The following is a 12,833-nucleotide window of genomic DNA, read 5'->3' on the forward strand; positions in this document are numbered from 1 at the left end:
TGATCGCTGAAATTCAGAATCCAGCTGGAAAAAATCACACAAGAGAGCACATGTGTAAACTTTTCAAGATTAAACACTAAAGATTACTTTTCACACAAATGTATCATCATGTTTAATTCTTGTTTTAACTATACTTTAGAATCAGTGAAACCGAAATGAAATGCGTTACAAAAAGAGCCTCTCTGCTTGGACAGGCTTATTTGATTCTGTATAGTCTCCAAGATACTTTAATTTATTTCCCTCTGTAATCCACACCATATTCCCCTGTTGCAGTCAATTAGGGCTTTTCCTGTATAAGGACTGAAGAATGTGGACAGGGGTTTGTATCTCAGTTGGGGTATGTCTAGGTTGCAGCTTGCAGTATAGCTCAGAGAGGCCCACGCTAGCTTTAATTAAAATAATTTGGCTACTGGTATTGTTATAACTGCAGCGCACCACAAAATCCAGTAAGGGCTACATTCTCCTGCCGAGGAGCAAAAGAAAATAGCTTGCAAGGCGCTCTCTGATGCTGTGGGTATTCTAGCTACATTTTTCAAAGCTGGCTCTGCAAACTGAGAGCAGGGGAAAGTTGGGCTGTAGCGTCAGCATCTCCCATTTAGCTAAAGGTGTGTGTGATTGCCTGATAGATGTGAATAAGGCAAAAAGTAGCCTCAGATTTCTCCAAATACTCTGAAATACTTACATAACACGTACATATATGAGTAACTTTTTCTTAATGAGATAATTTTTTGTTTTCTCTCTCTCCTAGCTGAATTTTCTGATTTGTGTCCTGAAGGAAAAGGTTTCATTCCTTCTGGAGAATCATCTTATGGGCTTCTTGCTCAGAATTACAAAGGTCAGTACTGACTTGTATTAAGTTTAATTATTTCAGAAGTGCTGGCAGTTGATTGACTAGAAATGTGAGCCAGCAATGTAAGCATACTAATTCAAATTTTATTAGGTGACAAAAACAGCTTGTGATATGAAATATTACTGAAAATCTTTGTTTGACAGATTAAGAATGTCAGTTATACAGTCTCTGCAGTGTTCTGGTTTAATTTATACTAAGAGCTACATACTGTGAGAGTGGGTGCTGAGACCACAAACCTCAAATACTCATTTACATATGAATTACAAAGCCACCTTAAATTTGTAAATAAACATATGGGGAGCAGGGAGAAAAGTTCTGTTGAACATTAGACCTACAGGTGAGAACGAATATAAAAACTAAAGAGAAGTTCAGCAATGAAATTTTTATTACATAACTTCATGGAATAATTATTGAACAAAAGAGTGTAGAGAAATATGAGTGACAGAAGGAGTTGGTGGGTGTGGGCGGGAGGGAGTTGGCATCACTAAGAAGGAAGAGTGACATCAGTGAAATTCCTTTTCAAGTTTGAGAAGTAGCCGTCAATATTAATAATTTGTGAGATTAATTTCCATTGGCGTAAACACACTGTATTTGTGTTAGCTAAAATGAAGTCATCGTGTTATCTTTGGGTGACATAGCGGCTACAGGATCTTTAGAAAAGCACACATTTCATATATTTGTTCCTATTGGGACTGCCGTTGTACAAATCAAGAACTAAATGTAGAAAGTACTGTGTGTTCATATCATATAAAAATGCAGTAAAAATTACTCTTTTTTAAGACCTTACTAGAGGCATAGTACTAAGTGGTTGATAGATAAGCAATTGTCAGCATTGCTTCTAGCTAAATCACGAATCTGTCAGACATAATTCAGAGAGATGACAAAAATTAGTGGGACTTGAGAGGTTTTTGCCCTTTTTCCTAATGATTGTTATGTGTGCTTTTTCATACTATCCTTCCTCACTGAGTAGGACACGACTAGGTCAGTTTTCCTATCAAGTTAGTGAGTAGAACATGGTTGAGTTCACTTCTGTCCTACTAATATTTTTTTGTGTTATCTTCAGCAGGTGTTTCTTTGCACCTGGAAAGTACATGGGACATGGAAAAGATACTAAAGGTTATAAGGCACTAATACCCAGATTCATTCAAAGTAATGTGGGTCTTTAAATGGGGTAACTCACGTAAGACCTCGACTCTCTGGAAGTGTTGCTTTGTCCACCAACTTGGACTACAGAACAAAGTGCCATGGGAGGCTGATGGTGGCAGGGACGGGTGTTGGGCAGACTGACAGGTTACATCTAGACAAGTCAGAACACTCTCACAGAGCCCATCTACAGGACCTAATACTCTCTGAGAGTGCTTTTGTTCAGGGATTGTTTAAGTGTGTTTGTTGTTTATCTGTGCAGATCTAAGATTTCTGTATATCTTTGCAATGCAGATTTGGGGCATGCTGTGTGTACAGTGTGTCCAAATGTGTCTCAGAGAAAATCTGCATTGTTGTTGTTGTGTTGATAATCTCTCTAGCTGTCATAGATATTGAAGTGTGGAAATAGTCCATCTGGAAATATTGTCCACAAATCCTTGCCATCATAAGACTTTTTCTGTTTTCACTAAGTTTATTTTGTAATAAGCTTAGGAGTGGCTCGAAGAACAAACAACAAATGGATACATACTTTTAGTAATGTGATCTTTCTCTGTTACACTAACTCATATGTTCCTGTTGGCTTTGTCCACAAGCTTCTTCTTGTAGGAGCAACTCCTATTTTCTTAATTGTAATTATCTGTCAGAAGTGAATATACTCAGTTAGCCTTCCTTGCCTCTACGCCCAGGCTTTCCCATTTTTCCCCAGATACAACTCCATGTTCCATAGGAAAAAGACAGGCACGTATATGACATTTCTTATTAATCTTTGCATTGTTCTTGCTGCTAAACAGTCAAAATATTTAATGTTTCAAGCCACTTAATGGCTGGAAGAGTAGCTGTTAAAATAGCTTTATAGCATTTGCAGTTCTTCTGGGGAAAAGTAAGCATTTGAATAATTCACCTTTAAAACTGCTGTACAGCTGGAAATGACAGCTTTGGGCTAAAATCTATGCTGTCCTAGAGTAAATGGGGAGTAAATCTATAGAAGACAGTGGATTAAGACAGTTGGTATTGACAGGAGAATCACCTACTTTACATTGTGCTTTTTACTGCCATTTTTAATACCAGTCTAGCTTTAACAGACTTGTCTAGGTAGGTCTAGCAAATGAAAAGTAGGTTGGAAAAAAGGAAGTGAATGGAATTCCAACAGTAACAAATATATAAATACAAGACTGGGAAAAAATTTGTACAACTGTGGAAAGCTATATATGAGCTAGCATATATGTTCCATGAAACCTCCCTGAAAACATTTAGCCTCGTTTGAAAGTGTGGTAGGTTCTCTTTGTCAGCTGTCGCTAGCTCTGTAGTAGTTGCAGCCTTCTATTTAGCAACAGACACAATTCTTCCTACGTGGTGGGAAGACTCCACAGAAGTTGTTCATATAGCTTTGAAAAACAAAGTCACAAGCAGTGCAGATATAAAGACTCTTTACCATGAACAGCAGAGTCAACAAACTGTGGAGAGAGGGAGAGCAGTCATAAAGTCCATCCATAACCATAACTGCTTAGTTAGTTTTGTAATTAGATGGTGTGATTAAATTAGATCCATGGTGGGAATCCCTTGGGTAAAGCAAATCATACTGGAAAATACAGGCCATGTTCTTCATCTGTTTTGCTTGGAGCTAAGAGCAATATAGTACCAAAGGAAAGAAAGGGGACTTGCAGATTCTTTCAGTCTCTGTGTGCCACAGGCCTTACTCGGGAAAGGGAAAGTCACGGTCCACCAGTTGTCCCTTGCCTATTCTGGCTACGAGCACATCGTAGCCTCCTCCACACCACTTGTTTGTTTCCTGTGGGTATCGGCGCTCCTGGTGCTCTCTCTTTAAAGGGAAGTTTGCCTGAGCAGAGAAGTGTGTAGGCTTTATTCCATCTTGCTCCTCTGCGTGGCCTCATAATAATGATGGTAACACAGCCATTAATGTTTTCTCCCCAGATGCTGATGAATGCCAACTCTTTGGACAAGAAATCTGTAAAAATGGCTTCTGTTTGAATACGCAGCCAGGTTACGAGTGCTACTGCAAACAAGGCACATACTATGACCCTGTTAAGCTCCAGTGCTTTGGTAAGTTTATTTAAAGTGATCTTGTCACTATAATGGTATGCAGATGGACAAAACAAGCAGACTTCTACGGCAGGATTCCCATCACAACTGCGGCATTCCCAGCAAGGGAAAGAACACTGGCCTCCAAACTCCTGTAGCAGCTTTTTAAGAGACATTGGCTCATTCCCCTTCCCTTCTGCTTGGCTGGGCAGCAATTCTGACTGCTGTGGCGATGGCATGTAGAGCAGGGTTTGCTTTATTTGCTTCCCTTTTCAGCAAATTGCTCCCTGGAGTTTGCATCCCCAAAACAGCCCCTTGTGCTCCCTTGACTGCATAGTGTAGAGCTGGTACCAGCCGTTACGCAGGCAGCGCAGAGTGGTCGGAGGTGGCTCCCTCCTCACACACGCGCTGCTGCTTCACTCCGCCAAGGTACGATTTAGCCTTCTGTTCTTTGTACATGGGGTGAGCAGTGAAAGCCTGTGTGCTGAAGCTCGCCTTTCATTTGGTAAGTATGCTGGTTTTACTACAATAAATCAAATTAATGCAGATTTTTTTTTTCTCAAGGACAGGTATTTTCCACAAGGAGTTAATAGGCAATGTGAAATTACAGTTCAGGTCATTGATAAGCCCATTTCAATCTGCACAACCTTGTACTCCTTTGGTTCTGGTATTTAACTGAAAATTACTCATAACTGTGACCCTGGCTTTTGCTTTGTAAGCAGAAAACCATGTATGATGTGCAGAACAGCATAATGAAAGGAAGTAATTTTTGCAACCACAATAAGAATGCCTTTCACCTTGGGATTCTATGGTTGTTCTTTACAAAGAGTGGGGGCTTTTTGCTGATTTAATGTAACTTATTTGAAGTAAAATGGCCTGCTCTTCCCTTTGAGCTAAATTTCTGCTTTTCCTCTCCAAGACAAACTAAGGAATAGAACTACTGTGGCTAGATAAGATGATCCCTTCTCCTGACCAGCTCATGAAGAGTCTCAGAGAGTATGCCCACCTCTAATGCCTGCTGGTACTGTCCTAAAGGAATAGGAACATGGGAAGCAGCTGCAGCTGTGCCGAACGCAGGGTACGCCTGGCACCCCAAACCCCCAGCAAGCCTTCTCATCCAGATGCTCCCTAGTACTTGAGGATTAGAGGTCAGCATCCTGCTGATCTGCCTGTCCTTCTCCATGGGCACAGGCAGGATTTTGCTACCAGCAACTGGTATTCGTGGTAATGAACAGAAGGCATGCAGGGGAATCTGCTCCTAACATAGGAAAATATAAACATGGATTAACACAATGCGACTGCTTTGTGCTGGCTCTCCTTGATACATTTCCTTCCATTTTAAAGACACGGATGAATGTCAGGACCCAAACAGCTGTATTGATGGCCAGTGCATTAACACAGAAGGATCTTACAACTGTTTCTGTACACACCCAATGGTTCTGGACGCAACAGAAAAGCGATGCATCAGACCAGCAGATTCAAGTGGTATGATCCATTATACATATTACTGAAGTGAGTACACCTCTACGAGGTGGTGCTGACATGGCTACAGACCCCAGTAAGCTTAGACTGGGTCATTCTTGGATGGGCCTGCTCTTTTTTTTCCTGAGACCATTTTGGAAGGCAATGCTTGGACCATCATCTGTTGATCCAGAAGGCATCCCAATGTAGGACTCCACAGGGCTTCACCTTGCCAATGCAGACAGGAGATTGCTGGAAGTATTAATAATGAGATTAGGCTTGGACTGGGGAGTTGTCAGCCCCTCGATTCACCAGCTCTGCATTTTGCCTCATCCAGCCTTGTAGGTAATGAGGTACAGGCTGCACGTGTCTCACTAAGGCTGGGGTTTGGCTGTGGGCTAAGTCTGGAGATTCAGTTCAGAGTGACTGACTACTTCTAACAAAGCAAGGAATATAAACACGAATAACAGGATATAGGAGGAAATAGCTGAAATTGTATCTGTCCTTTCAACTGATTAAGATTGAGGGTACATCAAGCTCACATTTTCAAGCTGTGGGCTGCAGCATCACTGTTAAAGTAAGGTTTGTGCATGTTCTTTTAATTTCAGTACACACTGATTTCAGAAAAAATGTTAGATATTATGAGATTCTTGGAAACATGTTGGAAATCCAGAGCATTATAGAGTCTGCACAGCTTTGTCTATGCCACGTACGTTTGAAAAAAATGTTACAACGTGTTTGATTAATATTGGCACTGTATAACCATAATTCCAGACCTCTGGTCCCTGCAACTCGCAATGAATTTTCCTAAGATGCTTCTGTGAAAGGAAATGGCAGTACAGACTGAATGCCTGCTTTAGTCACTCCAAATTGTTAGACTGATACTTTTGAGAAGTAGTGTGGTCATCCTCTTGCCTGAAACTATGAAAGAACCACAGCACTTCTATAGCTCAATCTTAATTTAAACAAACCAGGAGCAGAGTTGTCCTTTGGGTTCATCTGGGATGTGAAGAGAATGCAAGGGCCCACATGGTCTTCCGTCATGCGGCACAGGGGCTGATACAGCAATGATCTTCTCACCCAGCACAAAGCACTCAAGCCTTGTATCATACTGGCTATGTCCTCCCTAATGCAGAGGCAGAGGGGGAAGGCTGGTTCCTTTGTTGCCAGCAGAATTTGGAGTTGGTTGCAGAGACCCACAGCTGCTCTTCACTGCGTGTTCTGGCACGTTCTTAGTAGAACGGGTACCTAAGCACTGATCACTGTGGCACTTTCAGAACTCACCGTTTTACTCTTGAGCTAGGTTTCAGTTCTATACTCGCCCATGCACCAGTGCATCATGTAAAAATGCCGTTAATAGATATGCATAGACAAAACAGACCCTTGGTTTGTGACAACATTTATTTTTCACTCTATGTTGGAACAAAATCAGAACCTTGCAGATGTCTTTACAAAACCATTGTGCTGAGGTTTTTACATTCCAAGTGGAAGATTAAGTTTACAGTTCCTCCGATCAGTGGTGATCAGAGATTGCTAGGAATAGAAATTGTTCCTTCTGAGATCTTTGTCAGAACTAGTATGCCTCTGAAATATTCCAGCTTTGACAAAAATACGTGTTTTTGTTAATGTTCATAAGAACGTGCAGTAGTTCACAGCAGTATTCTGTCTCTAACAATAGCTGTAAGTGGATGACTAGGGAACCAGAAGAGCAGATAAACAATTCTTCTCCTCACCCTCCCCAGCACTCTCCCAGCATCCAGCTATTTTCAGCTCAGGGGATTTCCTGAGCCTGATGTAGTTTGTCTGTTCAATTAATGGGACTCTCTTCCAAGTATTTGTCCAGTCTCCCATTGAGCCCATGTAATAATTTTGTTCAGCTCTGCCCTAGCAGTAAAAGTTCTTTCAGATGCCATTGACAGCAATACAAGAAAAACAAAATAACCACTTTTAAAGATTCATTCCATGGATGGAGTTCCCCAGATATTCACCTCTGTCCTAACACTGTTTTTTGTCAAGCTCTGTTAACTTCCATGAGAGCAAAGCTCAGTCAGTGTTAAGCATTCAGCAATGACTACTGATTTAGGAAGTTTTATTTCTTGGGTGTCCAACTCAATGTGCTTTTAAATTGGCCTAGTAGTGTCAAATCAGAACCTGTTAAGATTTTTGTAAAGCTGAACACTCGAGGGATGAGCCACCTCAGGCACTTAAAAATGGTCATGACTTCTAAGTTTAAATTTGTATACAGCGCAGTCTGTAAAGCTAGGTTATTTTTATAATCTGAGTTTAGAAAACTCTGCATTATGCCAGTATCTTTTGTAAATAACAGTGCTGCGATGATGATCTAATACTGTCTTCTCCATCAGAACAAACTGAAGAAACTGAGGTCTACCAGGATCTTTGCTGGCAGCATCTAAGTGACGATTTTGTTTGTAGTCGACCTCTGGTTGGAAAGCAGACTACGTACACTGAGTGCTGCTGCCTATATGGCGAAGCCTGGGGCATGCAGTGCGCACTGTGTCCTATGAAAGAGTCAGGTAAGGAAACGTACCTGTCAATTCTTGGAATGAAATCTGTTTAATCCCTCGTACTTATACCTTGGCTACTAACATAAGAAAGAACAAAAAAACCTAACCTTTCAAGAACTAATGGAAATTTTTCTCATTAATTAAGGGGAAATTGTTACAGTCTAGATTTTGAAAATGTAGCTGCTTTTATTTTTTGGCACTTACAGGACCCGTTTCCTTCAGGTGGAACTATCAGTGATAGACAATTTAGAACCTTGGTGGAAACAAGAGGGCATTTTAAGGGTAGCAGAGTTCCTTAATGTGACTGACAGATTAAAAACCATCTGTGAATATAATAGAGATGCAGTTCATGTGCACACACACGCATGATACTCATCAGGCTACATAAATGTTTTGGATTTTTGTTGTTGCTATTAATACACTCAGATGCATTTTTCAGTGTGATACTCTGCCAGGCTGCCTGCCGTTAGATGTGTTTGCTTGATAAGGATCTGATAAGTTGTGGTTTAGAATCACTAAACCTATCAAAGAATGAGTTGTTATTATATGGCTGTATGCTCAGATGTTATGAAATGTATAGATGAGCAATCTAAGATAGACAAGGGAAATGGAGTACCAATAAGGACTGAAGAATTTCCATGGTATATAACTTTATGTTAAAGAAAGCTGGCTGACAGTCTTGTTTTTAAAAGACTATTTTGTTTACATGTTTAGATATTAGACTGTTCCAAGTTATTTCAGTAGAAGCTGCTTCTTGTGGTGACTACAAAAGCTAAATGGATAGAGAGAGAAACGTCGTCAGTGATACACACACTGATTTCTGGGGACTAGGTTCTGGAGACGAGACGAGTGGAAGCAGCATAGTTACATGTCATGCTGAGCCTGAGATGTGACCCCTGGTATATGCAGTCTGGCCCCACAATAACTTCTTCCCCTGTATAAACTATTCCAAGGACTAGTTTGGATGTAGCTTTCTTACTAAAAATGTGTCTTTCAGCAATATGGTTTTCCATCTAGGAATATCGTGCTAATACTAGTAAAGAATTTTATTCTGATCATACCTGGATTTTTGCTTGTGCTTGTGTTACTCTAACCATGATGTTGTGGGTAAAGCAGTGCATGTTTTACTTGTATCAAGAACCCTGGAGTTAAAACTACATAGAGAAGCTCAGTGAAGAATTAATGTGGTTGTTGGTGTTTGCTTGGGGTTTTACGTTTTTGTAATTTACTTGCAAGGTCCCTGAACCTGCTCTTATATATCTTTACTCATTTGAGGTTGCTTTGGAAGTGCAGCAACTGGGAAAAGCACCTGATTTTCATGATGCTGGCCTGAGTAACTGCTGGCTGATGCTTACCTCAAAGAAACTGAAAAACAGGGCATGATGGCAGCTTGACTTATAAGATATGCAAATCTCTGAAATGTCTTTGTCAGAACAAATCTTAATAGAAGGACATTTCCAGCCACTGAATGACTACACCTGCTAGAATAACAATTGCAATGGAATGAAATGTAATAGTAAAAAAAAATACAGTGCAATAGCTAATAGCAAGAATTGTTGCTATGACCTGGAGCTTCTCAAGTGGAAAGATAGAGCAGAATAAAGGAGTTTTTCTTTGTACAAAGTTCATCACATGGTGACAGTGACCCATCTGTGTCATGCAAGCATGCAATCCTGAGAGAAGGAAGGAAAGCTGTTCGTGGTAAAGAGAGTTCAGGTAGGTACGAGACTTGCTTCTGAAGATTTCTGCCTAGTTACATTTAAAGGAGGATAAATCTGAAAAGGAACAGAGGAGGACTACTGAGGTGGTCAGGGAATGGAGAACCTGTCTTACAAGGGAAGATGAAAAAAGCCAAACCTAGGTGCAGAACAAAGGCTGCCAGTGGTAAGGCTGTGTGCTACAGCATGATTGTGGAGGATTCCCACAAGCTTTTAAATTAAACAACAGTGCTGATGTGAGGAAAAAATTGAAACAGGTTCAGTCTGAACATATTTAGGCTTGAAATTAGATGGCTTTTGATCATTAGGACCACAGGATTCTGGAGCAGCAATCCTGTGACAACAGTTGGGTGCAGATCCCAGCTAGCTCCATGAAGAAACTTGAGAAATTCATTTAAAAAATTACATGAAGGTTCTTGATGGATAACATGCTAAATGTCACTTGGATGACCCTCAGTCAAAGCTGAAGAGCATTATGTTGGATCATAAAATCTTTCTTCCTCCAGACATTAGATAATTTTTATGTGAAGTTTAATACACATTGAAAAGTATCTGCTTTAACTAAACTACAAGGCATACTTTGATCCAAGATACTTTGTTATCCTTATGGATTGGAACATAGATGGTTAAAAAAATAGCAACATATCGAATCTTTGTTATGTCAGAAGAAACATACCACCTTAGATTTCTTGGTGGAGGTGGCATATGCTCATCGTGTCCTCGCACACATGTGCACGCACACACACAGAAACCTGGAAGCCTTTCCCTGTTTTCAGGAACATTTACCAAGAAAAATTTAAAGCTGACTGAACTGAATAAATGATTCATTTGACATGTCTTCAGCTTGTAGCACTTAAAGTGATATCATTGGCTCAAGGGAGTGCTTTCACACCTCTAGGCCAGCAGGTCACGGGTTCAAGTCCTGGCTGGGGAAACTGGAATTTCTCCATTTTTAAATACTTGTGTATTGGGTTGGCCAAATTTACTACTGAAGGTGTTTGTTTATTTCTCAAGTTAGGGGCATTCTGAATGTTTGTAACACACGTTAAAGAAGACCTGGGGATGTGAAAAGCATTGGAAAACTTTCACCATGAGATGGGTTGGATCATACAACAGATCATTCACTGATCTATGGATTCCTTTTACTTTGTTTATATCCCCTTGTATTTGATGATCTAGATGCTCCACTTGGAAAGAAGGAAATACAGGCCTACCACCATAAGAGATATGTTTGCAGGTCCCTTCTAAAACAAATTCACACTTTAATAAAAATAACATTTAACTTTTGTGTCCCAGCTTTTCTCGAAAGCACTTCCATTTTTCATGGCAAGATTTAAATGTCCTGTTTAAGTAGCATCCAGAATAAAACCAGAGGGAAGATAGAGAACTTCTATAAGAATTGATCCATATAAATGAAAAAGGCATCCAGCCTTTCATCAGCATGAAAACAGAATTTGCATAGTTGTTAAGATTTCTATAAACTACTGATGAGTACCTGATCAGAGAAACCCCACTGAAAATGACACTAAACATTCTGAGCCTGAGACAAAAATAAGTAACACCTGTTGATGTATTGCAGCTGAACAGCAACATCTTAAAACAGTAAGACTGATAAGTATTTTGATAACAACAATGAACAAACTCGGAACACTAGTTCAAGTCCTGATCAAGATAGTGCAAACATGAACTGTAGTGATGTGATTGAGTACATCTTACTTGTTGTGGAGCAGGCCTTGTCATTAAACGAAGGAAGCAAAGACAGATTGTTTTCAATTACATTGGTTCTAACATTATGATCTTATGATATCATCATATTACAGATAAAGGCTTTCACAGATTGCATCCAATACCAACATGTTAACTACTGAAATGTCTTCTCTCTGCGTTCATTGTGGTGTTAGGCTGTACTTGCCCAAAGAACTTTCAGTAATTAACCTGAAGAAACCTCTGTCTTATTTGAGGTTTGTCATTTGCAATCTCTAATAATTGACCAATTGAGGAAAATTAGAAAATCAGATACTTTTGGTTTAGGTAACAAAAGCAAAATATCCTTTCTTCATTGCACCCACCCCCAAAAAAACCCTGTTGGTCGACCTGCCTTCAGAAGTTCTGCTTCCTTGGTCAGCTTACTGTTAGTGCCATAAGAGCCAACTGTCTCCATCCAGAGTCCGTGCTCTAGTAACCAGCAACAGGACAGGCACAGATGGGTTTAGCAGCTGGGGCAAAGCATTCATGCCAGAAAATAGAGCAACTGCCCAAGACTGAAAAAATTCAAATTCTAAAATAAGGCCATATACAACTCATGTTAACCTGAACATGGAGTACCTGAATTATAAACCCACTGAGCCTCCCAAAGCTTTTGTGAGACCCTTTCAAGACTGGAGCGGATTTTAGGCACAGTGTATTGTTACAGGGTACAGGAGATTCGAAGGGAGGAGATAGAAGTAACAGCTAGAAAATGTTGAGTAGGATAGCGTACCGGGGTCAGTGTTTAATCTAGGGAGACTGCCAATTTTTTTATTTGTAAAATGGTCTTTGGAAACCTGTCTTGGGGTTTGTTATTGCAGTGCAGTACCACCTTTGCTTCAGGAACAGCTTAGGATGCTAGGAAGGTGGCATGAGCTGCCCCTGAACTAAAGATGTGCCAATTTGTTAAGGAGGATGCTTTCTCATTCTGTAGGTGGCTCCCTGAGAAGTTTTAGTATGGAAAAAGGGAGTAAAGTAGAACCGGGACTCTGCAGTTTTAACAGATGTTTTAATAACTGTTCATTGAGGGTGGAGGTACATTACTACATCTATAAGTAAGAACCTGGTGGTGGTCTGACTACTCAGAAAATGTCATGAACACATTCTTAGGCAACTGGAAGGACACCAGCATTCAGTTTATCAGCCTGCTTATTTGTGTAAGCTTATGCATTTTATTCTTTTACTGTATGTTTTTAATTCTAGTAGTTTGTGTGTTTTTATGGAACCACTTCATGTTTAGAAGATCTGCAGAAAGGACAAGGGTAGAACTCCAGACAGCAGACGTTACAGATATTCTGTGGGACTAGGAGTCACATAAAGAACTGCTGAAGACTCATATTGTACTTGAAG

The 12,833-nt window shown here is 40.2% G+C and overlaps 1 protein-coding gene across 8 annotated transcripts in view; it reads left to right on the plus strand.

The window, feature by feature from the left end:
• Positions 1-12,833, plus strand: part of LTBP1 (latent transforming growth factor beta binding protein 1) — a 211,786-nt gene that overhangs the window by 185,382 nt on the left and 13,571 nt on the right. For 7 of the 8 annotated variants that reach the window (XM_075412728.1, XM_075412729.1, XM_075412732.1 and 4 more), the window contains 4 exons: positions 749-835; positions 3,926-4,054; positions 5,378-5,518; positions 7,858-8,028. In XM_075412728.1, the coding sequence (XP_075268843.1) occupies positions 749-835; positions 3,926-4,054; positions 5,378-5,518; positions 7,858-8,028 (528 nt within the window). The remainder of the gene's footprint in view (positions 1-748; positions 836-3,925; positions 4,055-5,377; positions 5,519-7,857; positions 8,029-12,833) is intronic. The other variant, XM_075412731.1, reaches the window with a different exon arrangement.

This window comes from Opisthocomus hoazin, chromosome 2, assembly GCF_030867145.1.
Source record: "Opisthocomus hoazin isolate bOpiHoa1 chromosome 2, bOpiHoa1.hap1, whole genome shotgun sequence".
In the NCBI taxonomy this organism is placed as follows: domain Eukaryota; kingdom Metazoa; phylum Chordata; class Aves; order Opisthocomiformes; family Opisthocomidae; genus Opisthocomus; species Opisthocomus hoazin.